Source organism: Pseudopipra pipra, chromosome 2, assembly GCF_036250125.1.
Source record: "Pseudopipra pipra isolate bDixPip1 chromosome 2, bDixPip1.hap1, whole genome shotgun sequence".
Lineage (NCBI taxonomy): Eukaryota > Metazoa > Chordata > Aves > Passeriformes > Pipridae > Pseudopipra > Pseudopipra pipra.
In genome coordinates, this window is record NC_087550.1 from 38,214,721 (window position 1) to 38,241,029 (window position 26,309).

General features: G+C 38.8%; 2 protein-coding genes and 9 non-coding genes across 27 annotated transcripts in view; 2 read left to right on the top strand and 9 right to left on the bottom strand.

The window, feature by feature from the left end:
- CEP295 (centrosomal protein 295) overlaps positions 1 to 16,245 on the top strand; it is a 42,206-nt gene extending 25,961 nt beyond the window's left edge. For 4 of the 8 annotated variants that reach the window (XM_064645052.1, XM_064645056.1, XM_064645053.1 and 1 more), the window contains 12 exons: positions 3,003 to 3,109; positions 4,669 to 4,783; positions 5,768 to 5,992; positions 7,537 to 7,691; positions 7,930 to 8,089; positions 9,969 to 10,609; positions 11,251 to 11,421; positions 12,498 to 12,615; positions 13,367 to 13,573; positions 14,130 to 14,238; positions 14,777 to 14,876; positions 15,737 to 16,245. In XM_064645052.1, coding sequence (XP_064501122.1) covers positions 3,003 to 3,109; positions 4,669 to 4,783; positions 5,768 to 5,992; positions 7,537 to 7,691; positions 7,930 to 8,089; positions 9,969 to 10,609; positions 11,251 to 11,421; positions 12,498 to 12,615; positions 13,367 to 13,573; positions 14,130 to 14,238; positions 14,777 to 14,876; positions 15,737 to 15,784 — 2,156 coding nt within the window. In that variant the 3' untranslated portion in view covers positions 15,785 to 16,245. The other 4 variants (XM_064645054.1, XM_064645055.1, XR_010428228.1 and 1 more) reach the window with 4 other exon arrangements.
- Positions 1 to 26,309, bottom strand: part of TAF1D (TATA-box binding protein associated factor, RNA polymerase I subunit D) — a 36,507-nt gene that overhangs the window by 6,834 nt on the left and 3,364 nt on the right. The window contains exons 6-15 of one of the 10 annotated variants that reach the window (XM_064645065.1): positions 25,848 to 25,905; positions 25,271 to 25,546; positions 23,636 to 23,687; positions 22,274 to 22,410; positions 21,888 to 21,935; positions 21,014 to 21,185; positions 20,417 to 20,490; positions 18,828 to 19,691; positions 17,952 to 18,024; positions 16,970 to 17,304 (exon numbers count right to left, since the gene is read on the bottom strand). In XM_064645065.1, the coding sequence (XP_064501135.1) occupies positions 25,391 to 25,546; positions 25,848 to 25,905 (214 nt within the window). In that variant the 3' untranslated portion in view covers positions 16,970 to 17,304; positions 17,952 to 18,024; positions 18,828 to 19,691; ... (4 more) ...; positions 23,636 to 23,687; positions 25,271 to 25,390. Of the gene's footprint in view, positions 1 to 16,969; positions 17,305 to 17,951; positions 18,025 to 18,827; positions 19,692 to 20,416; positions 21,936 to 22,273; positions 23,323 to 23,635; positions 23,688 to 25,270; positions 25,547 to 25,847; positions 25,906 to 26,309 lie in introns of those variants that run through there. The other 9 variants (XM_064645067.1, XM_064645066.1, XM_064645069.1 and 6 more) reach the window with 9 other exon arrangements.
- On the top strand, positions 4,337 to 4,420 carry LOC135410556 (small nucleolar RNA U2-19). Its single transcript, XR_010428745.1, has one exon. It is a non-coding gene; the product is annotated as a small nucleolar RNA U2-19 (small nucleolar RNA).
- LOC135410551 (small nucleolar RNA SNORA25) lies at positions 17,778 to 17,907 on the bottom strand. Its single transcript, XR_010428740.1, has one exon. It is a non-coding gene; the product is annotated as a small nucleolar RNA SNORA25 (small nucleolar RNA).
- On the bottom strand, positions 19,024 to 19,157 carry LOC135410549 (small nucleolar RNA SNORA8). Its single transcript, XR_010428738.1, has one exon. It is a non-coding gene; the product is annotated as a small nucleolar RNA SNORA8 (small nucleolar RNA).
- LOC135410554 (small nucleolar RNA SNORA18) lies at positions 19,740 to 19,871 on the bottom strand. The gene has a single exon (XR_010428743.1). It is a non-coding gene; the product is annotated as a small nucleolar RNA SNORA18 (small nucleolar RNA).
- Positions 20,779 to 20,851, bottom strand: LOC135410547 (small nucleolar RNA Z40). The gene has a single exon (XR_010428736.1). It is a non-coding gene; the product is annotated as a small nucleolar RNA Z40 (small nucleolar RNA).
- On the bottom strand, positions 21,536 to 21,667 carry LOC135410552 (small nucleolar RNA SNORA1). Its single transcript, XR_010428741.1, has one exon. It is a non-coding gene; the product is annotated as a small nucleolar RNA SNORA1 (small nucleolar RNA).
- LOC135410548 (small nucleolar RNA SNORA8) lies at positions 22,053 to 22,191 on the bottom strand. The gene has a single exon (XR_010428737.1). It is a non-coding gene; the product is annotated as a small nucleolar RNA SNORA8 (small nucleolar RNA).
- Positions 22,506 to 22,632, bottom strand: LOC135410557 (small nucleolar RNA SNORA40). Its single transcript, XR_010428746.1, has one exon. It is a non-coding gene; the product is annotated as a small nucleolar RNA SNORA40 (small nucleolar RNA).
- LOC135410561 (small nucleolar RNA SNORD5) lies at positions 23,807 to 23,878 on the bottom strand. The gene has a single exon (XR_010428750.1). It is a non-coding gene; the product is annotated as a small nucleolar RNA SNORD5 (small nucleolar RNA).

Consider the following 26,309-nt stretch of genomic DNA (forward strand, 5'->3'; position numbering starts at 1 on the left):
GCTAGTCTTAGGTAAACAAAGAAAACAGGCTACTAAGTTTGTCAAGAGATTGGACTAACAAGTAGATGGCAAGGTTTTTATTTCCTACTGTTTTTTCCCTGTCTATACAAATCTAGCTTGTCTCCCCAGTCTTTTAACTCAAAGGCTCCAGTACTTTCAATTGCAATGCTTCTTCAAATGCAACTTGCTTCTCTTCAAGTTTACTGCATATTGAAATGCAGTTTATTGTCACTATAATTGAAAAATACTATGCTCGACTTGCTGGGAACTGTTAGACAAAATTTGTAAAACCCTGACTAAAGGAATTTGAAACTGAGTACAAGGTGACAGTGTTGCATGGTCCAGGACAGTTTTCAGTATCCATTTAAAATGAATTAATACATTACTAGAGCTGCAGAGGAGTTTTCAGAAACTTGACAGCATTTATATGCACAGCGTTACAAGCAGTACAGCTGTGTAGTACATATCTGGTTTTGCTAGAAATTTCACCACTGCCCCTAATCTTTAACTGTTCATTTAGTTTGTGTTGAGACATCATTTCCAATTCCATCCAAGCTCATTTTCTTTCAGCTGCTTTTTTTGTTTCTCAGAATAGTCCTCTTGAAGTATATCTATATTTAAACTTAAATTATTACTGAAGAATTTTGTCCTTTAACAATATTTGAGGAAAAGGCTTGTATTTTTCTGAGTAAGTTGTAGAAGCATTGCTAGAGCCACTGTTTTTGAATTAATATAAAATATCTTGGTATAGTGTCTTTTTACGTTAGAGAGTATTATATGACCAGTGCAATAGTTTATGTAAGAGGATTAGGAAACTTTATTTGAACGTCTGTATTTAAAGAGGAAAAACCCCAAAGCTTTCTGTGATTTTGTGTAAGAGGATTGTTCTCTTGAGCAGTTCAACAACCAAACTGCCAGTAATATCTTTATAATTTGTAGGCTGTGAGGCTCCCTGTGATACTTTCAATAACTGTTGTGGTATTTCAGCAAAAAAATCTACAGTCCCTTGTGCTTTAAATATAAAGTTTCTGAAGGAAGAATATAAGGTGCATTTTAGGTTGCTGTTTATGATGGTAACTTTGATTATTTTTTATTTGGTTTTTTGAACATTTTTTTTCTACTTGATTCTAACTAGGATGTGTTTGCAGTTTTCCCATGTTTTCAAGGTGTAATTGTGTCTCTAAAAGTGAGAGCAAATGAGTGCTTTGTGTGTGTCATCTTTGACCTTATTCTTGGTGGTTTCTACCTTTGACCACATAATGTAAGGCTCTACAACTTAGGAGTTGCACTGCTTTCATGATTACAGAACCAATAGATGTGCACAAATCCTATCACTGCTCACATGTTTTTTCAAAGTAAACATTAAAGATAAAAAGCTAAACTTGGTAAATCTTCTTGGATGCTTTATCAGCACAGGTGACTTTTCTTTGATATGAGATTGTCCTTGAGTAACAGGCATTTTTTAAAGAAACTTTTATAATTAGCTGTATTTCTGTCTTCCAGGAAGAAAGATAACTTCAACCCTCCAAAATTTAGATGCAGATATGTTTGAATGTAAAATGTCTTAAGGACTTTACTGTGAGGATGGTGAGACATTAGAACAGGTTTTCCAGAAGAGTTGTGGATGCCCCGTCCCTGGAAGTGTTCAAGACCAGGTTGGATGGGGCTTTGAGCAGCCTGGTCTAGTGGGAGGTGTCCCTGCTCATGGCAGGGGGATTTGAAACTAGATGCTCTTCAAGGTCCCTTCCAGCCCCTTAGCATTCTGTGATTCTGTACTTCTGTGGTTAGGGAAGGATGAATCCCTGTGCTCAGTACTGAGTGGTTACAAGTGCTCCACAAAATAATCAGCTGGTTGCAGCCAGAGAGGGCAGGTAACTGCTAAAGTGATGTTGTCATAAGTGACACCAGTGAGACTAAGATCCAAACTGCTCTCTTGTACTATGCCCCTAATGCATGATAAAATGAGTTTTGGGAACTTTGGACATTTGATATTCTTTCCCATCCAGTTTGGTTAGAACTGGCTGATAGAATCCAAATTGTAATTGGGAATTACAGAGTAACCCAGCAGATGAAATGGACAGTTTGATGGCATAAGCCTGATTTCCTTAGTTAGTGAGCCTGAAACTAGTGACTAGATTTGATACATACATCTCTTTCACAGTTCTCCTTCATTACATATCAATAGGCTGGTCTCTCATTATTCATCCTTAGTGGTTCTTGTGAGTGGTGTTCCAGATGTGATTATCTTCATGTCTCTGTCCTAGCAGCCCTCTTAGAGTTGGGAGAAAACACTTCAGTTTCAGTTCAGTTTCACACTTAGCACTTCTTTCTTGAAAATTATTTCTGGAAAGAAGAATACATATTTTAGAGTTGTTTGTGACAATTCATCTACAATCATAGAGTTATCAGACTTTAAAGGTGCTTGTCAGCACTGAATGCAGAAATTGCATTTTTTGGGTGCTGCTGTGGTGCTTTTTTTGCGCAAATACTCATATTACTTATTTTTATGTGTAAGAGTATTATGGCAAAGGTGATTCAGTTCCGTGGTAATAGTCATGCTGTACTTCAGTAATTCAGTGTTTCTGATTTCACTGATCTACTTGGAATGTCTGCTTTTCTTTGTAATCACTGTAATAGTATATTGTAAAAGATTCCCCCCACCCTAATGAAATGATTGCAGTAAGAGTAGCAAAGCCACATTTCATTCTGCAAAGCCAGAGGATAAATTTTGAGCTCTTCTTGCCTGCTCTTCAGAGGGCAGTCCGAGTAGTTAGAAATTTTAGGAAGGCTCGTCAAGGAGAACTACAGATTTCTGCTCAAATTGGTGGTACAGTGGAGCAAAAAATGTGTTGTAGGTGAGAAGAAAGTGGTTAATGATGGCCCAAAGGGTGAGACAAGCAGCAGTGGAGTGTTACTGCCCTCTGGTGTGCCACAAAACATTGCTCACTATGAACTCAAAAGCTCTTTTTGTTCCTTATTGCTTCTGTTACGTTTGTGTTCAGCCCAGTCCCAGGATTCTCAAGTGTCTCAAGATTCACCAGTGCTTGCTGCTGAAGTTGGAGAGGGAGTTAAAACATATTCTGGACCATCATTCACACTTGATAATACGGTTGGTCATATCAATGTAATCATATAACATAACCCACTCTTTATTTTGTGATGTAATCTTTCTTTCTCATATTGGGGGGATAAGATTAGGTGCAGTGTTCTAGGTGCAGCAGCATAACAAACACCAAGTAAAGGGTAACTACTGGGATGGATCTGCTGGCTCTGTTCCTGCTCATACAGCACAAGATGCTGTCTGTTGCCCCTCTGCTGTCGGCACACCGTGGGCTTACCCTCAGCTTGCTGTCTGATGAGGCTCCTGGGCCCTTTTTCACAAGGCTGCTCCTTAGATAGACCCCAGCTGGGACTGGTGCATGAGCTTCTTCCTTCCAGGTGCTGGACTTTGCATTTGCCCTTGCTGAGTTTCACACTATTCCTGTAGGTCCAACCTCACGAGGTGGTTCTAGATGCCAACCCTGCTGTTCAGTGTATGACTTGGTCCTCCCACCTTAGCGTATCTGGAGACCTGATTAAAGTATGGTGTCATCTCCTACTTTAATGACACCATTAAAGTATGGTGTCATCTCCTCCCTGCCAAGGGTGTTACAGGGGACAGGTCCTAGGACAGAGCCTTATGTACTCCACTTGTTCCCCACCTCCACATAGAGTGTAACCCTTTAATCGCTGACCTCTGAGCCTGATTATCCACCCAGTTGTTACTGTCTATCCATTCAGGTTGCCACATCCAAACTGGGACCAAAGAATATTGTGAGTGTTAAAAGCCTTGCCAAAATCAACACCAATCTCCTTCTGTTTCCTCACCCAAAGATCCTGTCATTTTGTCAGGAAATAAAAACAGTATTTAAAAAATGTTATGTGTTACATGTGTATATAGAAGTACGTTAAAATGTAGATGTTTTAAATGTAATATATTTTGTACAAGGTAGTATATAATGAAAAATGTAGGAAAAGGGTTTCTTAGATTTTTTTTTATTTTTTTAGTGCACATTTGAAGTCAGAATTTCAGAAGAACTGTTCATATCTAATTCTCCAAAATTTTTAAATACAAGAACTCTCATTCTCTGCTTTGTGACTTTGTAGAGCTTGCCTTAAAATTAAGGAAGATGATGTTTTACGGTATTTTGTATATTTTTGGTGTAATTTCATAGAATTAAATTTTAAGTCAGTAACTTGTATGCAAAAGACTCAGTGTTGCAAGTACTTGTAAAATTCCTGAGTTTTTGATGTTTTGCTTATATATTCCTCTGAGATCTACAATTCTACTGAAGTGGGTCTGTGATGAGAAATAGCCAAATCTGATCACCAGAAGATAAAACAATCTTCCAGGTGTCATGATTTGTATGCCGTCCTGAGAGGCTTTATAACTGTGTGTGTGTGTGTGTGGGTGGGTGTGTGTTGAGGGGAGGGGGCTGTTGGGAGTGATGTGTCTGGGACATGGGGTGTGAATGTGTTGTACTGAGCAAGGATGAATCTTTATTTGCCTGACTGTGCAAAACATGAAGGCTTCTACACTTGAACTGAGCTCAGAATAAAATGTGTGGGTTTAAAGCTTTAATTCTGGACATTTGAGTACTTCGTAATAGGTGTGTTATGTCATCCTAGGAAGTACTAGTTTCAGAGGCTTTCATGCAAGGAATACCCTGTGATTTAACTTCAACAATTTCCACTGGGAGCTTTTCAACTAGTGAAATGTTGGATGCAAGCCCTGTTGGCCCTGGTAAGTGTTTGGGGTTTGTTGTTGTTCTTGTAAAAGGAAAATTGTGTTTTCTATTTGTTTTATGGCAGAATGGGTCTAACTCACTGCAAGTTCTTCTGAAATAGGCTAGTGTCAAACTTCATTTAAGGTTTATTAATGCATCCTACAGAGTTGAGCATAACCAGAATGTTTTGTTAAGTGCTTATGTTTATAAATCAGATTTGAAGACTACAGTTTTTACAGCCTGAGATTTCAGTGTCTTAGTTTAACCCTAATGATATTACATAAACTTCATAAGTCACTTGACAAATCTGTGTTTTATTGATGTAAGAAAGCAAATTCTAAGATCATTTTCTTGTAGCTTTTTTTGTCTATTGTTTCTTAGTTGTGGAAGAAAAATACCAGAAGTTTTAGGTATTTGGCTGCATGAATAAATTTTTCAAGTCTAGCTGTGTCTTCACCATACACTCAGTGCTTAGTGATGACCTTTTCTGATAGCTTTGTGCAACAAAGAAGGGTTGGTGCGGTAACTAGGAACATGATTTTGGTTGCCTTGATCCCTCAGATTTCTTGTGTTGGTCTTAAGCAATTTCTCTTTAATCATGAATAAAACTCTTGCACGGTGTCATAAAGATATTCAAGATCACACTGAAGGATTGACATGTTTATATGCAGTGGCAGGTTATTTTATGCTAGCTAGCATAAAATTTTATGCTAGCTAGCATAAAATAACAGTATTAATTCTTTTCTGATTTTATAATTTCAGTATTTCCTAAGTCTGCATTCTGTAAAAGCGCTAAGCTGTACTGACTACTACCTAATTAGATCAACTTGTATTTGTGAAAGTGCGTGGTAAGATTTATAGGAGCATTGACAGGAGACAATTAAAAAAAAAAACCCAAGAACTCTTTATGAATATTTCAGGATATTAAGCAGTGTCTTTTCAGATGATGTCATGTAAGTGATTTATATGCAAAATTGTGAACATCTAACTTATTATTTCAGGATTGTCTTCTGATGGTACAGAAGGTGGAATTTTGAGAGAAACAAGCTGTCCTTTGAACTCCTCGCTGTCTTTTGCCTTGCAACAGAGGCAAGAGAATTTGTCTGGAGTATCTGAAACTCGGCTGTCTGAAGAAGACATGCACCTTTATAAAGAAAGTCAGACACAGCAGATCTTGGGGAAACATACTGGGAACTTGAGCGCAGAGGACAATACATGTTTCCAAGGTATTTGCTATTTTATAGCATTTATGTGCTGTGCTCTCATCATACAGAATGAGGAGTTAACTCGATGTTACATGGTGGTCTCTGTTATTTATGTTTGGCTTACATTTTAAAGTTAATAAGGATTCTATGTGCAAGAATTTAATACTCTGATGTTCTTCATCCTTTGTTAGATATATGTTAATGAAGCATTTCTGGTGCAGAAAAGCAAGATAGTCTGATCAGGTGTCTCTCAGTTCTGTGCAGCCCCCTGCTACCATGGCTTGGCTTTTTGCTACCTGTGCCATTTTTATTACTTGTTTATGCACAACTTTTACTTCAGGAAGATAGAAAAATAATATATAATACTTCATTATTCACATGGGGTCACACAGTTGATGAAACACTCACTGATTAACAGATTGGTGGGGGTTCTGTGCTCTCTAGAAAAATGTAACAAAATTAAGAACATCATTGTTAGCTATCATGACGATAATGTTAGTGTTTTAATTCAAATTGCTTCCTCCTGGAATGTTTGAAAACCCGGAATCATAGAATTATAGATTAATCTAGACCAGAAGGACTTATGTTTATGTGGCCCAACTTCTCCTTCCTGCTCATAGCAGAGCCAGCTCAGGTTGCTTAAGGCCTTGTCCAGGCAAGTTCTGAATATTGCCAAGGACAGAGATTCTACACCCCCCTGGGCAACATTTTAATAACTGTTCTTTTCCTCTTTTTTTTTTATTTTTTTTGTTGTATCCAACCAAAATTTCCTTTGTCTGTCTCTTTTTCTTTCACTGAACATGTTCAAGCACACTGACTGCATTTTCCTTAAACTGAAGGAGGTTAAGTTTAGTTAGATATTAGGACGAAATTCATCACTCTGAGGGTGATGAGGCACTGGAGCTGGTTGCCCAGAGAAGTTGTGGATGCCCCATCCCTGGAAGTGTTCAGGGCCAGGTTGGATGGGACCCTGAGCAACCTGTGTAGTGGAAGGTGTCCTTACCCATGGCAGGGGAATTGGAACTAGGTGATACAGCCCAAACGATTCTAGGATTCTCTATACTGTCTCTTAGGAGGTAATAGGCAGCAGATATTTTTGTGCCATTTCCCCCAATTCTTCTCTTAAGATTGAACAAACTCAGTTATTCAGCTTTTCTTTGAACATCATTGGTACATCCACCCTTTGATCATCCTTGTGGCTCTTCATTGGTCTTGCTCTGCTGTGTCACTGATTTTTGTACTGAAAAGCCCACACTACTTCTGATGCAGTCTCACAAGTGCTGAACAGAGAACTTAAGGACTTAATCTTTTCATTAAAAAAAAAAATTAATCAGTGTATCACTTTCTTACTGCTTTTTATACTTGCATTGTGTCAGAGTGGAAGAATTGAATGCTGTAAAGGTTTTGGTTTTACAAGCTACTATTTGTATACCTGCAGAATATGCTTTATTTACTGCATAAAGATACTACTGTTGTTTGGGGTTTTTTTCTTTTTTTTGAGGGGGGGGTGTTTTGGGGGTGTGGGTGATGTGTATTTGTTTTTAAAATAACCTTTTTTCTTACAGCTCTAGCAGATGAGCTTTGTTTTCCAGAAAGAGAGAAACCTTTTCCAAACTTCCATCACCATCTCTTTCAGCCTTTGGAACCAAGTATTGACTTTGATACATCATCATCGTGTTCTCAATATGAAATTTCACAAGATAGCAGAGAATTTAGCAAGGTACTACACAAAAACTGATGGAGGAAATACTTTAGCATAAGGTTTTTGTAAGATTTAAATATGTAATCCCCATGCTGTGTTTTATCTAGAAGAAACACAGGAGTATTTTTTTGATATACATAGAGCTTGGAAGTGGTTTTGCTGGTTGTAGCAGAAATGTGATCCAGAAATCAAATACTACCTTCAGCTTTTTATTCTTCACATTTCTGAGAAAAATTTTTCTTTTTAATGCCACTAGACTTCAAAATTTTCAACAGAAAGTCCAGACATGCTTACATTTCTAGAAGTGGGAAACGCTGGTCTGAATGTGCAAAGAAGCAGTCTGCCTTCTTATCTTGAAACAAACAGGCAAAACAACATTCCATCAGAAGAGTCCATTACCGAAAATCTTATTCCAGGTATGTACAGTGTAGTCAGATCAGTGCTTTCAGATTCAGCCTGTTGGTAATGTGTAAATACCAACCCTTAGGATGGGTTTGCCATGTTGAAACGGGGACAGATCTCTTTGCTGCTCTCAGTCCTGCTTTGAAATGTCTTAACTCTGCTGCTGCTCTCTCACACAGTCTCTTCCACTACCTTTAATGGGTAGAACTCCTAAATTCTGTGAAGTTTATTTCCTCAGCAGTTACAACTTTGGTACAAAAGCAGACCTGCTTATTCAAGTCCCTGTAATGGATATTATGTTACTTATTCCTTCTGCAGTAATTATGTTAGTGAAGAAATATCAACTCTGGCTGAAACTGTCAGTTTAAGTTCTTTTCCAGATATTTGTTCATGCATATCCATTACTTTTTAAGTTTGAGGAAGTTAAGGAAGTTCCAAAAATTGATAAAAATTTTATGAGGTGCATGTGCTAGAGTCTCTGAACTTAATCATTTGTCTTTTATATACATTACGTTCTTCAAGGAACAATTTAATTTTCTTTTCCCACTGTTAAGTCACAGCAATGTTCTGTACACTGATACTTGCTCTGATTATAGAATTGCTTTATCTCTCTACAGAGTAAGGGGGAGGGACAAGAGAAGAAGAAAGAAACTTTTAAGTGATAATGTTGTAATTAACTTAGTAGATTAAAAGTTTATGATTGCAGAGCAGTATTACATTAACCGTAGCTCATAGCAGGAAAAATATTTTTTTAATGTTTTGCAGTTGAATTTAACTTGGTATTTCATGTATTCTAAAGAGAAGGGCCAATCTGAAATTCCAAAGGGAACTAGTAGCAAACTAAATATTTCATAAAACATTATTTGCCAAGAATCAGGTATTTTCAGTGTTTTTCAGCTTTCTGTTGGAGCACCTTAAAGTAACAGGAAATGCAGCACAATATCTTAAGTAATAAATAGATGTATTTACAATGTAAACATTCCTGCTCAATTATGTTTGTGATTTGCATATATATATATATATACACTTAAAATTTTTGGACACACATTATTCATGTTTAAAGATGCAAGCAAGTACTCAGTTGCTATTATTTCTCTCTAGCTGGCAGTTGCTGGTACAAGAAAAACGGAAAGTAATAAAAGATGCTAAAAGAGGTTTACACTTAAAGACTTTGTGACTGTGGTCACAGCAACTAGGATTTAGGAAGCTCCCTTCTAACTTCAAAACACTCTATTTCTAAATTGCTTATAGAAAGAATCTTTGTGCTTTGATTCTTAACTGCAATATCTCCCCATCTCTTATGTGTTTTTATAATCCCAAACTAATTACTGTTGTGCTTTAGAAGTATGGAAAAAATAACATAAGCAACAGGCTAAGCAAGTAAAAAGCATTTTGGGTTGTCAGTTCAAGGAAGGTAATTTAGGGTGCACTGCTGTATCTTGTAGGAACAGCAGTCCTTATTCCAATTTGAATGTTGTCTTCTACTTTGAAAGTTTCTGTAATGGTGTTTTGGATTGTTTTCTTTGTGGTTTGGAGACTTTGTTGGAGGTGCAAAAGGGACTCAGAGGACTTCCTTTTACAGAGAATAAGTTGTAAAATGTATGGATGTCATTATGTCACCACCATCACAAAGTCCATCTGTAAACATATTCTAAGAAGCAACAAAAAGTATTGTTTCTCAAAATTTTGTGTACAGTGATGGAATCATTTCCTCTAATGTTAATGGTACTATGTTTGAGGAAACTTAAGCAGACTTTTTAAAACAAAATATTTCTTCCTATTTACTAGAATTTTTGTTATACATTACTGAAAAGTCTTATTATGGGGAGACTTTTAAAGTGAAAATTCTGTTTTGTTAGCAAGCAGTTTGACTTCTGACAATTTTTGAAACAGGATCTGAAGAATCTTTTCACCCCCTTCAATTAGAATCTGCGCTGAGTGATATCTCTCAGAATGCTGATCAGCCAGTGGATTGTAGGGCTGCACTGCAGAGATCTTTTGAGCAAGCCCCTGGAACTGAAGATGGGGGCCATGAGAACTGTGTTTCACCTGCAAGAGAATATGAAGAACTGTCAAGAAGTATGGAAGGCATTAGCCTCCAGTGTTCAGTGGGAGGTCTGCGAAATGAAAGTCTGATTCCACTGGAAGAGCAAAAATCACTTTATCAAGTAGATACCACGCCAGTTACAATGGATGAAACTTGTTCTCCACACTTATTAAAAGAGACTGTGTCTTCAGAAAAATTACCTTTGGAGGAATTTGATAAGAAGCATGTGAAGCTTCCTGAAAAATCAGTTCCTGTACATGAAGTAAATAATGCCATGGAGCTGCATTCTCAGTGCAATATGAATATAAAGGAGCCAGAGCAAAGCTTTCCAGAAGGACAGGAATGTTTGAAGGTTCTCAGAGAAACCAGCTTGGAAGACTCAGACATCCATTTGCATGCTGTTGTACAACAAAACAGTTTTTTCCTGGAAAGAGATGAGAAACATTCTCATTCTGTGCCCAGAAGCTCATGTTGTATTCCAGTCTGGGTGAGTAAAACAGATTTCCAAAAGCAGGGGTTTTTGTTGTTGCACCAAGTTATTTTAGACCTTTAATATCTGAAAGCTTGGCAAATGTTGATTTTACAGTTCTGGTTCCTGTTTTCTGGACTTCTGCCCTACTACTTTCAGATCATAGCACTGAAATAATTAGCAGTAGCTGAAATGAGCTGAGTTCCCACAATGGTTTGAGGAGCTGTTTTGTCTCCCTCTCTTACTATCGTTTGGTAGAGCACATGCAGCTGGGTTTCATGTCACTGTTACCTCACTGTCCCCATTTAGAAGCCTGAAGGAGGTAAATAAATTAACCAAAGCATAAGCAAACTTCAGGAAATAGCTTTGATGTAGCATTAAAAGAAATCTGCCCTAGAACTAAGTAACTTAAACTTGAGGAGAGTGAAGGAGAGGTGGAGGTTTTTTTGTTTGCCTGCTTTGCGTTATTTGTTTCAGTTTTTTGAACTCTGATATACATGTTCTCTTTCTGTATTTCATGTATTGCTTGGGGCGGGTTTTCTTCTTCCTCTTGAATGAGCCTCTTCTTTCTAACAACAGCTGTTGCTATTGCTGGAAATATTTATTTTTTTTTAGTTTTTCTATTTTTACATTGATGACTTGTATATTTTCTTTTCTAGGAGACTGAGTCAGGGCGTGGTATTATGGAAGAACCAGAACTCACTCTGATAAGCTCAAATGACATCAGTACTGCAGAATCGGACATTGAACATATTAACCAACAGAAAATTGAGGATAAAATCGATAACCCAACCTGTGTGGGTCAGTCTGAATGTGATGTTTTTACTGAGGTGAGCATTATCTTAATGTAATTCTAACTTAGTATTAATCATAATAAAGAGAGGCCCCACTGTAGCAGTTAATCCACTGTTGCAAAACAAGAGAATGTTGGGTTATCCGAGCTTAGTAATTGCTTGGATCATCCTAGTTTGACATTAGGTTTTCTGGAGAGATCTAATAGATCTTCAATTTGGGCTATTCTTTAAAATTACTACCTTGTCATATTGGTGTAGACAGAGTTTGGAAGACTTGTTGCAAGAAACAAACCGTCTTGCTGGTGTTTGCAAGATTAAATTGTATCCCACTAGTTGAAAACTTAAACAAAATGAGAATGTAGGACAAAAGAAAAAGAAAAAATCCCCTACCTAGCAGATGGAGCCGTAGCAGGCTCACACAGCAGTTTGAGGTTTATGGGGAAAAAATAACCAGCTTGTCATTCTGCCACGCTTAGTTAGCCCATGGTGTGCTTTTTGCTGTTTGCTTATATAAAGCAAAGGCTGTAAATTGCAGAGGGCTGGGTTTTAACGAGACAATAATTTGGGTGCTGAAGCAATAATGTAGAACCAAGTAATCTGTGTCAGTTAGATGAAATCATGCTTTAATTGCAGGAGGCATCTACAGAAGATCCTAAAAGTGTCCAAGGATGGGTCTTTATAAAGTAATTGATATGAGGGAGAAGTGAAGGTTGACAGCTGGAGGCTGTACTGCTGCAGTGGTGTCACCCGCCACTGATAAAGAGAGGAAGAGTCAAGTGGGATGAGAGTAATGGGGGAGAACTAGAGAGAACAGTAGGAAATGAAAGCAGATGGAATTATGCTGCCCTGTATTAAGAACAACCAATTGAATCTGGTGGGCAAAAAAGTCTTCAATGGATTTTTTTTTTTAAGTTTTAAAATGTTTTTAGAAAGTCGATTTTTCATAATTATTACAAAGATCCATTTCTGATTTTTCTTTGCATCTGCTATAAGGGCAAAAGAATGTATTTTATTTGCATTGGGTCTAAGCTAGTGGTACAGTAGTACCGCTCCACTCAAATTGGAGGTGTATTTTAAGCATTTCCAGCCACTGATTATTCCTTTTGAAACAGGAGAGAGAACTTTTACCACTAGCTCCAGATGGAGATTATTCGGCATTCACAGGGCCTGACAGCTCTCCCAAAGCCCAGAGTCCCAACAACAGTCACTGTCCGTCACATCGGACTGCAGGTAATTATGTGTAACTTAAATATACTGAAGCTGAGATAGAGATAGTAAATTTTTTTATTATTAAAATAATCAGTAAAATACACCTCTCATCTGGAAAATTTTTTAGAGCTGCTTTTACTCAGGCGAATGCATCTTGCTGTTCATGCTTGGTTTGTTGTACATTTGACCCAGGTTTAGTGTGTGTCATATTGCTTGTCTCGTCCAGTCCCAAGTTATGAAAGTTCTACACTACACTTGTTTTTGTATTGTAACAGCTTAACTTTGAAAAATTCTGTGTTGTTTTGTGATTTGTTTTCACAGTTGCACATTCACTTATTTCTCATTTCCTCTTAGTCTCCCAAGCCCTGTAGCCAAAGAATGTTTTTTTTTGTTTTTTTTTCTCTATTCTGATAACAGTGTGGAACAGCAGTAAAATACTGAAATATTTTTTGTCTAAAGTGAACCACAGTAACATGAAAGACAGGAGTTGACAGAACTTAACTGTGTTAGGGACTTATTAGGTCTTTGATATGTTTTGAGGCATCAAGATGCTTTTGATGCAGTATTTGTCTCAGCAGACCTGCTGACCATGACTGGATTTCATAGGTCTGAATTGCTGCCTGTTTTGCAAGATGCCTCATCACTCACAATGCCATTCTCCTAGTGCCATTTACAAAAGTGGTCAACTTCAGTATATTAGGAGAAGTACATTGAAATGCATGACTTACTGCTTGTTGTTAACAGTGAGAAATGTTGAGACTTTTCTTCACAGTGATGCTGCTGGAGTTTGCAGCTACATCTGGAAGTTTGCAAAAATCCTTTTTAAAAAGAAAGCAGAACTTCATCCAGGAATCTCTGAAAAGAGTAGAAGAAATAAAAAATAGAGAGAGAGAAAATGAAAAGCCGGAAGCCAGAAAGCTTCGAGGAGGAAAGTCTAAGGAGTTAAGAAGAAGACAAAAGGAGTTTTGTCTTCTCTCTGGTAGGTTTGTTTGGGGACAAGATACACCATTAGGTACCCTTTTAATTGCTGTTGTATATCAAAAAACAGAGTTTATGTTTGTTATGTGTTTGCTATTGCAAACTGGGATATTCTTTGTTTCCTTGTGGATGGAGAGAGCTTCCCCCCCTCCACTGCCCTGCTGCCTCTTCAGTTCAGTGTTGTAAAGAGTTTTATGGGTGCTCTTTCACAATCAGCCCACGTTTGTTGTTATAGGTATCTTTGCAAGCAATGGCTGTTTATCAAAGAACAACCACATTACTTGAACTGGTGCATCTCTAATGCCTGTTACTGGGGACTTGGAGGTCAGCTGTTGAGAGCCATGGCTGGCTTAAAGCACAGGCAGCAGCCTAACGAGTGAGACTGTGAGGATTTATTTTAACACAAGACATCATCTCCATTGTGTCCATTCTGCTAGCTTGTTTCTTTTTTTGTCATGTCATTTAAAAATCTTTGAAAACCTGTCATGCTTTTGAGTTAGCTAAACTAGAGAGTTAAATTTAAGATATGTTTGGCTTTTTATTTTTTTTCTCCCTAGGAAAAAATGGTGCAGTTGCCAGTCAGTTGAAAAAAGTAGGAGAAGTGAGAGTATCTTCTCCAGAGGACAGGAAGGCCGGAGAAATTGAAATGCACCAGCGTACATCCAGGTAATGCATGAACACAAGTGGGAGAAGTTTGAATTAAAACCAACAGAAGTAGTTAAACTGTGTCTTATGAAAGCTCTTGGTCAGACAAAAGAGTTTGTGATCTTCCAGTTGAACCCAGTGCTGCTTAACACAGAACAGCTGGGAGAGAGGAGCCAAGAGTGTTTGATCCAGGTACCTGCTGGGAAAAGGCCCTTGCATGGGTGGCAGTGAGGAACACAAGGTCAGCCTGCTGGTTTCACCAGGCTGAGGCTGCTGTGCCACTTAATGCCTGACACCAGATAAAATTTGAAGCAAAGTTCACAGTTGCACTTGGGTACTTATGAGCAGTAACATGAACCAAGTGCAGCTCCTGAACATGGAGGGGGTTTGTTTGATACAGCTGAAGAATTTGAAGTGATTCTAGATTACTGGAGAGATGTGTCAAATTTTCCTAATTGCTAGCAAGTGAGCCAGTGTAAACCCTTAAGCTTGTTAACTTACTCCAGCTTTGCCACTTCCTTTCTGCCAGGACTCAATTTTCTTCCTACTGTTCCCACAGACTTTATAATCAACTTGAAGAAGTAAAAATCAGAAAGGAAGAAAAAACAAGGCAAGAAACTTATGCTAAAAACAGAGAAAAAGCTAAAGAGTTTCAAAAGGTAATAGTTTGTTACACTGTCCTCCTGACTGGTGAGTCTCATGACTTCATTGAGCTTCTAATTAGTCACTCAAGCATAGTTTGAGTGCAGTTGAAATGGAGACCATCCAACCAGTCTGGATTTTGAGTGATGGCATTGGTACATCCCACATAAGAATTTCCTTGTCAACACTATGACTGAGCTGAAACTTCATCTAAAATGCATGGCTGCCTCAGGCTGAATTTTTCTGGTGATTTGAGCTTGAGCAAAAAGGCTCCAGCTGTTAGAAAATCTATATGGCAAAAGAATGGCAGGGTTTTCAGTAGTTCAAACTAGACTGAATTAGGTTTGGTGGGTTTTGGGCTGCTTTGGCTGCTTGAGTTTAGGGTAACATTCTGAGCATGCCTGAACTTCAGGTCGCAAGAATCTTGTCTGGGTTTTCCTCCAGTTGCTGTAGAAGAGGGGTTGAACTAGAGGACTGGAGTCATTAATTCCCTGTTCTCTTGCTGGGCCTTGGACAACTGGAAGGAAGGAAATGCTTGATGATCTTGAGAGGCTGTGACTACTCCAGGGGGCTCCAGGCCAAAATCCTGCCTTTAGCACTGACCACCCCAACTTCTTTTTGGTGGAATAAATTGGTGCTCTCATTGCATTGGTTTACAGATTCCATAATTAACATAAAATAAATAAGCACACCTTCTCTCCCACCCTGCAATCTGTGGCCTTTTTGAAGCCCGGACAGTCACTGAACTCATCACTGTCTATTACTGATGTTCAGGTCAAACAGATGGGGCAGTACCTCAGTTGTGCCCCTCTAGCTATGCTGGTTTTTAGTGTAGTCGCTTAAGCTGCACTAGTCTCATGGTTTGTTTTATTTGCAGAAAATGCTGGAAAAACTACGAGCCAAGAAGTCTTGGAAAGCACTGTGACAGGCAGCAGACTTTGAGCAAAAGCCTCGCTATGGTATTGGTACAACCCAGACAATGTTTAATTGCAAAGCCATTAGGAATCCTCAGCTTTAAGCTGTAGGAAAACAGTGATTAACCCAAAACCCCTGTACTACCCTCCTGTTTAGGGAAATCACTACAGAAGCAGATGGCCTGCTGCTTTCAACATGGTTTGTCTCAGAGTAGACAGGAATGAAAGGCCTTTCTAGATATGCATTTATGTTTTAAAGGGAGATACTAACTTTTGTAATATACAAAACATTTTCAAATAAAGTTGCGTTTTAAAGATGACTTGAATCATTTTGAGGCAAGACGTTTCTGTAAAGCTGGAGTTTTTATCAGTTCTTTGCACTATGTGATTTAAGAAGTGTGGGTTCCTGTACACATGCAGTATGTCTTTCAAGCACTTGAATAGAATAAAAATCTTACTGTTGCTACTTCCATATTTTTCTGTCTATGTTTGGTGAACTCCAATTCATAGCTAAGTAGTTAAAACAACACCAGGACAAATTATAGCAAAAATTGTGCTTTAAAACTTGAACTTGGTTATCAGCAGGTGCAATAGCAGAGATGTTTCATTAAATCTGATCAGGGTTAAAACATACCAGTAAATCACAGAATAGGTGGGGTTGGGACCTTTAAAGGTCATCTAGTCCAAGCCCCTGGCAATAATGAAGGTGCTATAAAGGTCTCCCTGGAGACTTCTGTTCTCCAGGCTGAACCCCAATTCTCTCAGCATCTTTTTAACAAGAAAGATGCTCCCATCCAGTGACTTTCATGGACTCCTCTGGACCTGTTCCACCAGAAATCTTAGCTTAGTTTAGATGTACAATTAACTACACTGTACAGGTCCTTTCACTGATTGAGTCTGGTGCAGTTGCATGTACTGGAGTAGCAAAACAATTGTTACCTCCTGCATAAGTAAAAAGCCTAAGCCAGAATCATTTTGTTATGTCACGGAGGTCAGTGGAGGCTGTTTGCAGTGCAAATAATGAGCAGTACAGCAGGTATATGGTCTCAGCTTCACCTGGGCAGTTCTGCAATATTCTAGCTCCTTTCTGAGAATATGATCAGAAGGGAAGAGACCAAGGCTCAGGAGATCAGCTGTGAGGATTTTCTCACCCTTCTTTGAAAGCCACAGTGTAGCAACAGGAAATAATCCCAGGCTGCAGCTTAGAGACAGTTTTATTTAAATGCTGTGACATTCTGTACAGAATAAATACCTATCCAGGGCTTCAGTACAGTGAGAATTCAGTGACAGGGAAGTTAGGGAAAACACCTGATCAAGTTATTTTCACTCAAATTACAACACACTATACTCAGCTGGGTCTTTTCTAACACACAAAGGCACCTTCATATCTCACAGGAGGGCAAGAGGCAAGTCACAATATGCACTACTTTTAATGCCAAATAACTGCAATAAACACTTTAGGTAAGATCTTTCTCCATTTGGAACAGCTGTGTAGCTCACTGCAGCAGACTTTCAGCAGTATCACCAGAGCCTGAGAGAGAGAAAAAAAAAATCTATTAGCACTTTTACTCCAAAAAAACCCCATTTTCCCACTATCTAATCTAAATGTCCCCAGCACAACTTGAGGCCCTTTCTTCTTATCTCACAGTTTCTTAAATGGGAGACTGACCCCCACCACACTACAGGTAAGAGCAAGAAGGTCCTCCCTGAACCACTTCTTCTCCAGCCTCAGTATTTCCAGCTCCCTCAGCTGCTCCAAAATGAACTCGTGCTCTAGACCCTTCACCAGCTCAGTTGCCCTCCTCCTGACACACAAGCAGCAACTGGGCTACAAGACTGCTCATACCACAACCCTTTTGTTCTCCAGCTTTAACTTTCCGTGCTACAAATGTCAGCTGGTTTCAGAATGAAACTGAGCAGCCTTTCCTCTACATCAGCATCACAAAAACCCAAGGGCAGAAGATTAACATCCTTTTTCACCTCAAAAGGCTTAAGGACATAAGGTGTATCTCCTCATAAATAGACCATAGCACACACTACGTGTCCACGGCATCCTGCAGAGGATTTCAATTTGCGGTCACCGCGTTAAGAGCTGCTGGTTTTTCAGCCATGCAAACCCTCTTTGAAGTGACCTTGAATCTCTTTATAGTACCAACCATTTTGGTTAAGTGCTCTTACCTTCACACTCACTTTGGTAGCACTCAGGTGGAGTTTCTCATCCCTCTGACATGCAGCAACTTGGTAGCAGACACTGGAAGTTAAAGAGTCAGGTTTGGTTAGTGTAAGGGAAGAGTTAACAACACACAAGTTGGATATAAATTGCATGGCGCAGCCTTAGTCTCCCTTTTTTGCTTCTGTTCAAAAGCACTACCTTCTCAAGAGCAGCTCTGGAGTCCAATCTACAAAGGTTCCAGCTAGAACTTCGGAGGCTGGGATACCAACCACATACCTACACCTCAGCAGCAACTTCCTCCTAACAGCAAAGGGAACGTTGTGTCTGTGACCTACACTGAAGCTTTATTCCCAGCAGCCTTGGTGCCACATCATATGGCAATACAAGAGTCTGATGGACTTGCTTTACGGTCATGTCCACAGCTCACCAGAAACAGTAACATCCCAGCAGCCTTGGTAATGACCAGACACTCCTCTCACTGCCCGTACCAGGACTTCACTCTGCCCATCCTTTCCAGTGATGGACCAATTAATCCTGCCAACATTAAAGCCAAGTTGTGTACCAACAAGCCTAAAATCTTTTAAAATTTTTAAGTACAGAGGAGATGTACATGATTCCTCACAACCAACAGCAGTCTAAGACACTAGTACTACAAACCACTGCACAACTGTGACAGCCATTATATACACACACAAGAATGACTCAGACGAGTGACCTGCTCAGATACTGCCAAAATCTGGAGTGATCACCATCCAGTAATCTCTGGTACTAGACAACCATTTTTATACTTCTTTCTAAAACAGTTTAAGTTTAAATGTCCTAGAATCATACTAATTTAGCACACAAACTGTGTAGTGTGAGAGTAGTAACTCACTGCTTACCTATAAAACAGGTTGCTTTTATCTTCCACAGCTCATCTTTTTAATACAGGGAGGTTCACTTTGTTCAGTATCCTAAAGCACCTGTTAGAAAGAAGAAACTGAATGCACTTGCTGAGTTCCAGAGGCCAATACTCAGCTCTCACGCTGGAACATGAAAATAGAAAGCAAGTACACTCAAATCACTGAAGAGGTCAAAGACTGTTTCAGAAAAAATACCAGCTTTAACAAACACAGCTGAACGAAAACCAGTGATGCCAAACACTGCACTGCTGTAGCACAGCTTTTTGCACACCTCATCAGGAGAATGCAGCTGGGCTGAAGTGCCATACAGAGAAACAGCTGCAGTTCTCCATCCATGAACTGCTCATTTTAACATTCAGCCTTCTTCCATGCACCAGTTAGTGTCTGGGAATAAGAGGTACTTGTCATTTCACAAAAGCTGCCATGCAACTGGAGAGGGAAAACAGACTCCATGAATTTTACCTAATGCTCCTTTCACCTGAACAGCAGCTGCTCAGTGTGAAACTGTGGAGCATCTCTTGACACAAAACAAACGCAGTAAGTTACTTCAAGACTGACACCACAGTGCTGTCTCTTCTTGCCTACAGCCACCACAAGGATAATTACTTCATGACTGAAGAGGGAATTGACTGTTTCAAGCCATCCAGAACACTCAAGCAGCAAAAAATAGTGTTAAAAGTCAGGTGTCTACACTAAAACCTAGGTGAAGAATAAGTTCAGCCTGTGTAATTTAGTACGTTAGTTGCACCTGAAGTCCCAAAACACTCTGTGTATTTTGACTCTTACCAAGCTTTTCCACTTGAATAATTTTTTTTATTTCTATCAAAGCATGTCACAGTACACCTAAAGGAGAACACGGTGTATTATTACACTTCCTAGGATGCTACATGAAGATGTCTTGCAGTTTGATCCCACAGAGCTAACAGGTAGTTCAATGGGTAAAGCGAAACCACAAGTTTATTCTGTGAGGCGTTTCCAACGACACGAACCTACAGAGAAGATCCTATCGGGATAGACCTCAGCATTCCTTGTACTATATATTAACATGACAGATAAAAATCAAGCAGATTGGAAATGTATCTGCTATATATCCCGCTGAATGTCTTTTTTAAGTCGTTTCAAGATATTTTGGGGAAGAAGGAGAGTAAATGATTTCAACAACTGGCACCTGGAGAAGATGAAGTAACTCCTTCATATTAGCAACAGTTTTAACAGTAATAGTTAAGTTACCTGAAAAGCAAACATCAAAGGCAGTTAACTACAAATATGTACAGAATCCTCCCTATAAATTTACTGTAAAGTGCAACTCACTTGTCCAAGCAAAACTGTGAGTTTAAGCAGTTAACCTGATCACCTCCTTTCTGAATGAGAAATCTGTATGAATGCTTTTTAGGCAAATCAAAGTTACAATAAATTGTTCCCCTAACAGAGTGAATGCTACAGTAATGCAGTGTTGAAACCAGTTCATGAAACCCTCACAAAACAGTAAACTAGGTTTGATAGGACTTCCAGCCACCAGAGTCCTTCAGTCATTAAGGTATATGCAAAACTTCATATGTCATACTAACCTTAGACAGAGCTTCGGATTGCTGTGAAATGGCATCCTGCATTTCTTCTGTTATTTTCTCTAAATACATGCCTCCTGAAAAAGCAAAGTAACGTTACAAACCAGCATGATGTTCCTACAAATCAGCAGAACCTACAACAGCACTTAGTACTTAAGTGGTTTTAACTACCACAAGCATTACTGAGAGTCTCTATTTGGAATCACATTTCAAGCAACTGTAGTGTCTGAATATTATGCTATTTGACAGCTCCTTTTAATTTCCTCTTTGTTTTTAAAACAAAGTCACAGTCATGATCTTTCCTCACTGAGACAAGACATCTTCATGTAAAAATAAAGTGACGTGAAGAGTACATTTATGTAGTAATTTGTTCAGAAAGGCCATTCTCACTCACTCTCTTCAGAGCAGTTGAACATTTTGCCAATCATCACAACAATTTTCTCACAGCATTCTCAAGTTTGGGGTTAGATAAACTCATATTTTCTAAAACACTGCATTTTCTCAGTAAGAAAAGAACAGCACTACGACCAGCTTACCAAGTGAAAGACAGGCAGCTGACCTGCAACAGGCAAGTGTTAAAAACCAGTCACACACACTTACCAAGATGGTAGTTCAGACTGGACTATCACTGGACTTCCTAAAACAAAGTAAATTTTTGCATCTGATCAATATGCCCAAGATTCTTCATTATTTCAGTAATTTATTAGGAGTTGAGTACTCTTATACTCAATATGAAGCAGGTAGACTGTGGTCCTGTTACACTGCCTGAATGCTAATGACAAAACAAAGCACTTCAGTTGAAATCAAAGCCATGGTCCAGTATACCACACAACTGCCAACAAGGTCTATCTGCAATTTAAGAAACTGGAGCACTGTGGCACAGAAGGTACAACTAAGGGAGTTACCTCACAAAGAAAACACGAACACCATTTTAAGACATCTTAAAAATACGTTCTAATAAACCACGTACAAGAATTCTTCACTGCAAGTACTTTTCCTCTACCTGCTAATTCTACTTCCTTTAGTAGGTAGGACACAGAATTCAAGCACATCGGAACAAGCGAATTGTTACGTTTTACAGTAGCTGCATTAACTATGTTTGCAGAACTGTCCCACAAAGTAAACTGTTACAGGTCTCATTGTCACCACTGCAATTAACTTTACAGTGAGGAAAGCATAACCTGTCACTCTTCTAGCCACGTTTTTCAATTCAGACACACAGCAGGTTGTGCCTATTTGCTGAAGAACGAGGCATAGCAACTCCGCAATGGCTGTGGAATAGACTGTTTCTTAAGCCTAGCCAGTTAACTTTGAAAGAAACCTGGTCACCTGCTACTTGGATTTATGTCTCAAAATAAAATGCCTCTTTTTTTTCTTCAGAAAAAGGCAGCCAAAAACCTAAGACTTGAGCTTTTATGATCCTCGTCCAACTACCTCCACCAAGGAAAAAGCCAACTATTTCCTTAATACTTACACTTAAGTAGAGGCCTTCTACTGCATTCCAGACATCACAAGAATGCCCCTTAAAGAAGAAATAGTTTGGAAAAAGGTCACTTATTTAACTATACATTAATCCCGTAACAGTTAAACAGTTTTTGAATGTATTTGACAAACCTCCCAGTTTGGGAACACTAAATCTACTTGTTTCAACAGAAATACCAAGTTTAACAAGCACATTTGCATGAAAACCAACGATGCCAGCTGTTGAAATACTGTAGCACTGCTTTTTGAACACTCCATCAGGAAGACACTGCTGGGTGCAGATACCATACAGTGCACAAATTAGTGGGATTAACTTGCCGTGGAAAGAAAGAAGTCCAATACTCATACAATGAAGTTCAAATGAAATTCAAAGCTTACCTCCTTCACTCCCATGTTGAACAGAAATTCACTGAACTGTCAGATTTGTGAATCAGTGGGCCAGCAAACAGCCATAATAAATCAAATGCTCCCCAAAAAATTAAATCTGCCCACTGCTGCAGCATTAGTGTTCTCACCTGCAAAGAAAGACATACAACTGAGCTACCTACACTTCTACAAATCTGGTACATTAAACTCATGCCTGAGATTGATCAGTGGAGTTCATGCAAATATTGTCCCTTCATATAAGTAACACAACTAATATGTTCATCAGCTGTGGGTTGCAAAAGAAGGATTTTTTCTAAGCACTAGGTTCCAGGTTTTTGTCTACAGAAACAGACAAAACCTGATCAAGTGCTAGAACAGACTGAATGCGTTCATCTTTTACTATCTTTGAAACAGCATTTGAAGCTATTTCCCAGTTCACTGTAGTTACTGTTAAAAACTGTCACCTTCCACTACTATTGTGTTTTCTCATTCTACAGACAGGTAGGTTAAACCAAAAAGTAACTGTGGCAAGGAGTTCAGCATCAGACATGCCATCCTAAGAACAATCTATGCTGTGTTAAACAGCGCAGTACTCCTAACTACATCACTGGCCAAGTAAGACGTCCTGTTCCTATCCTCTTTATCCTCTTACTAAAGAATGTTCTTGTAAGGTTTCATTACTTGATCACCTTTAGCTCAGCGCTTCCCATGTTTCAGGTGTTTTCCTATGCAGTAACCTTACATGGTGCTTTCTTCCATGCTATTTCCTACACTGTCCTGAAGCCACACAAACTTGATAACATCCTACAGTAAGAAGCTTTCACAGCTATGTACATGCAAGACTACCAGCTCCTCTCTGCTGTCCCTACTGATCTTGCATGGGACATGATTTAAGATGGAATTTTACCACAGGGAAGCCATCAGAAGCTGCAACTGTATGATACGCCCTGGTACAGAAAGTGTGCGTGAGGCACCACGATGAGACTAAGTGTACAGTAGTTCCTCAACATCTTCAGCAGAGAAAATCCCAGGTAGTATTGTCCAAACCAGACAAAGTTGCCCTGCAGCACGCAACATCAGGTAAAAACAAAGTATTTCAATACAAAACTTCTAGCAAAAACTGCACTTAACAGATATTCAAGAACTCAAGTTTTTGTTTTCATTCAAAGAGGCTATAGGCTAATTATGGTCAGACTGGTGAAAGAGATGTGGGACTGAACTCTAGACCTTGGAACCTTCACACACAAAAGCTGCGCAGCTGTGAAGCACTGTAATACATCCACTTCAAGTATAGAGCACTGTTTTTCAAAACCTCTTGGGAAGTACAGCAAAAAAAGCTACCTGAAGGAAACAAAACTGAAACCAACAGCTTACCTCGTGCAGCAAGAAAACTGAGTGGTATTTCATCCTCCAAAAGCAATATAAACTAGAAGAAAAAGCAAAGTAATAAGAACTGTCATATACGGTCAAGTCAAGTTCAAAGCTAGGTTTCAGCAATCAATGTAACAGTTGTAACAAGTTGATTTGCACATATACTTATCCAGTTCTAATCAGAATTAAAATTTAGTTCATTTCTGAGTCACTCAGCAGTTGAACAACAAAATTCATCACATGAACTGCAGAATGAGCAGGACTCCACATACCCCCTTCACTATGCCTTACCAAGCAAGAACCCCACTCCTAGATCCAGGATTGAGTCTTTCAAGCCATTGAGTATTTCTCAGGTAGACGCCTAAAGGAGTTACACCTGGCCATTAATTATGGACTATTATTAAATGTGATCTTCAAATACTGAAGAGTAATTTTTCAGTCCTAGAACCACCAAGTTGTAATTGGGAAACTTCCTTCACAAAGGTTTGGTACCTTAGTTCAAGCATGTAAATAATGCAGCTTGACTTGCTCTCAATACTGAGCACCTACTGCCAATCACCTCAGACTGCCAATAAACCAGTAGATAAAACCTTTCCTGGACAACATCCTTGTTCAGCACAGACTATTTCTACCTGCTGAACAGGTAGTTAGTTGCTGACAGCAATCTGGTTAAGAGCATCTGAGGCAGGCAGATGACTGTTTGGTCTCTAAATCTTGTTTATTGACAAGGAAACTTTTTAAACTTTTTTTTTTTTTATATTTTCAGCTACCATGACATACAGAAGGACTTGGCTGTATTCAGACCATTTCTAAACACTTACTGGTCAGGTTTCCTACTGACTAAAACACCTCAGAGAAAGTTATTTTCTGCTGGGGCAATGCCTGTTAAGAACTGTCATTATGAAGAGCTTTTATCTTCTACTAAGTCATGTTCACATCAGAACCCATTCTGGATAGCAGAGGGCAAGAGGGGAAAAAATTTTTAACCCAAGATTCACTATACTGCTACAGTTATTTTTAAGGTAACTTCCAAATTCAGATTATTGTATTAGATTCAGGAGCAGAGAATTAGTTTTCTGAAAAGTTATTCCACATGGAATAGACAACCTCAATCATACAAAATCGATTTTATGATTATTTGAATGCATTAACCATATTTTGCAATAGACTTCTGTTGAAGTTGACCAACCACTTCTGCATTTTTGTTGTTGGTACTTATTTGCATTAAGCTTCAATTCTGTCTTCAGCCTCTCAACTCTAAGTATTTTAAATCTGCACCTCTAAGCCACAGGCCATTCACAAAGAAGTCAGCCATAAAAACTGAAGAAAGGCATTTAAACTGCCCTTTTAACTTGAGCATACAGGTGTATGCATGCAACTGCATACTATTCTATACTGTGCTGCTGCTATGTTACAGTACTTGGACCTTGTTTGCCTGTTTAATTACATAAATTCTATGATCCACTGGTTAACAGAGGTCAAGTGGCAGAAGCCAGAACTTCAGCAAGATTATCAGCCATTGAACCAAGGATATTATATTCCTGATAGAGAACAGCACAGAACACACTTAAAAGCTTAACAAAACAACAGATTATACTTGCTTTGTAACTGCGTCAGACACAAGTCCAATATACTCACATTACACCAGATGTGACTGGGTAGCTCGGTGGATAGCTCAACATTGACTTCAGACCAATGCTTTAAACGAAGCAGGCCATGAAAAATGACCACTGACACCTCATTTGTCCCATCTGCTGTTCACAGAGGTGAACCTTGCACAGGCAAGGAGTTCTCCTCAGCACTGTCTTCGTCATCCTCTATTTCAATCACTTCAGTTGATTTTGCACGTTTTGTTTCTGGCTTTGATTTTTTCTTACTGGGAATTGTACTGCTTATAATGAAAGAGCTGTTCTCCTAAGAAAATGGAAGACAAGTTGGGTTTTGAGATTCTTAAAATACAAGTAGATAGTAAATTTGCAAACTTTAGTAACTCTTTAGAAAACTGCAAAATTCCTACACATTTCAGCATGTTATTTATGGGAGTGTGGACTCTCAAAATAACCTCCTTCTCCATTACAGATTGAGATTCACGGGTATCACACTGTTAACTGTGGATCTAAGCTCAAGAACTAAGTACTGAAAACATTATTATCTACTAATTCCTTATGTTTAGCAGAAAAAGGTTAGAGAGTTTCTGAAGTTAAGTATTACTTACCACTATTCTGGCATCATATTGCTCTTTATTATCAGAATTCAAGCTGTCCTCATCATCACTGAAATATAAAAAATTCAAATCAAACTCCGTACTTTTATGGTAGCTCAAAATGTGTAAACTATTTTCCTGCTACAAGCCCTGTTTTCTCTTAGTGTCTTCTAAAGTGCTACAGCTTGTAGGTTAAAGATACTTCTACATAAGGTCATTCTCAAATGATAGTTTCTGACAGCAGAATGACATCCTAACTAGTAACACTAGCAGAACAGAAGGAGTGCTTAGGAGCAGAACAAAGATTTAGTAGCAGATATCAACAGCAGTATTAAGATAGTTTGGATTACACTGCCAAACAGGTTAGAAAGCCAGCAAGTTGGAAAGGAAGTAGAATATAATCACAAGCAAGAACATAAGAGGATAAGCCTCAGCTAATAAGAGTACACAGCTTTCTTCCCAATATTGTAACTG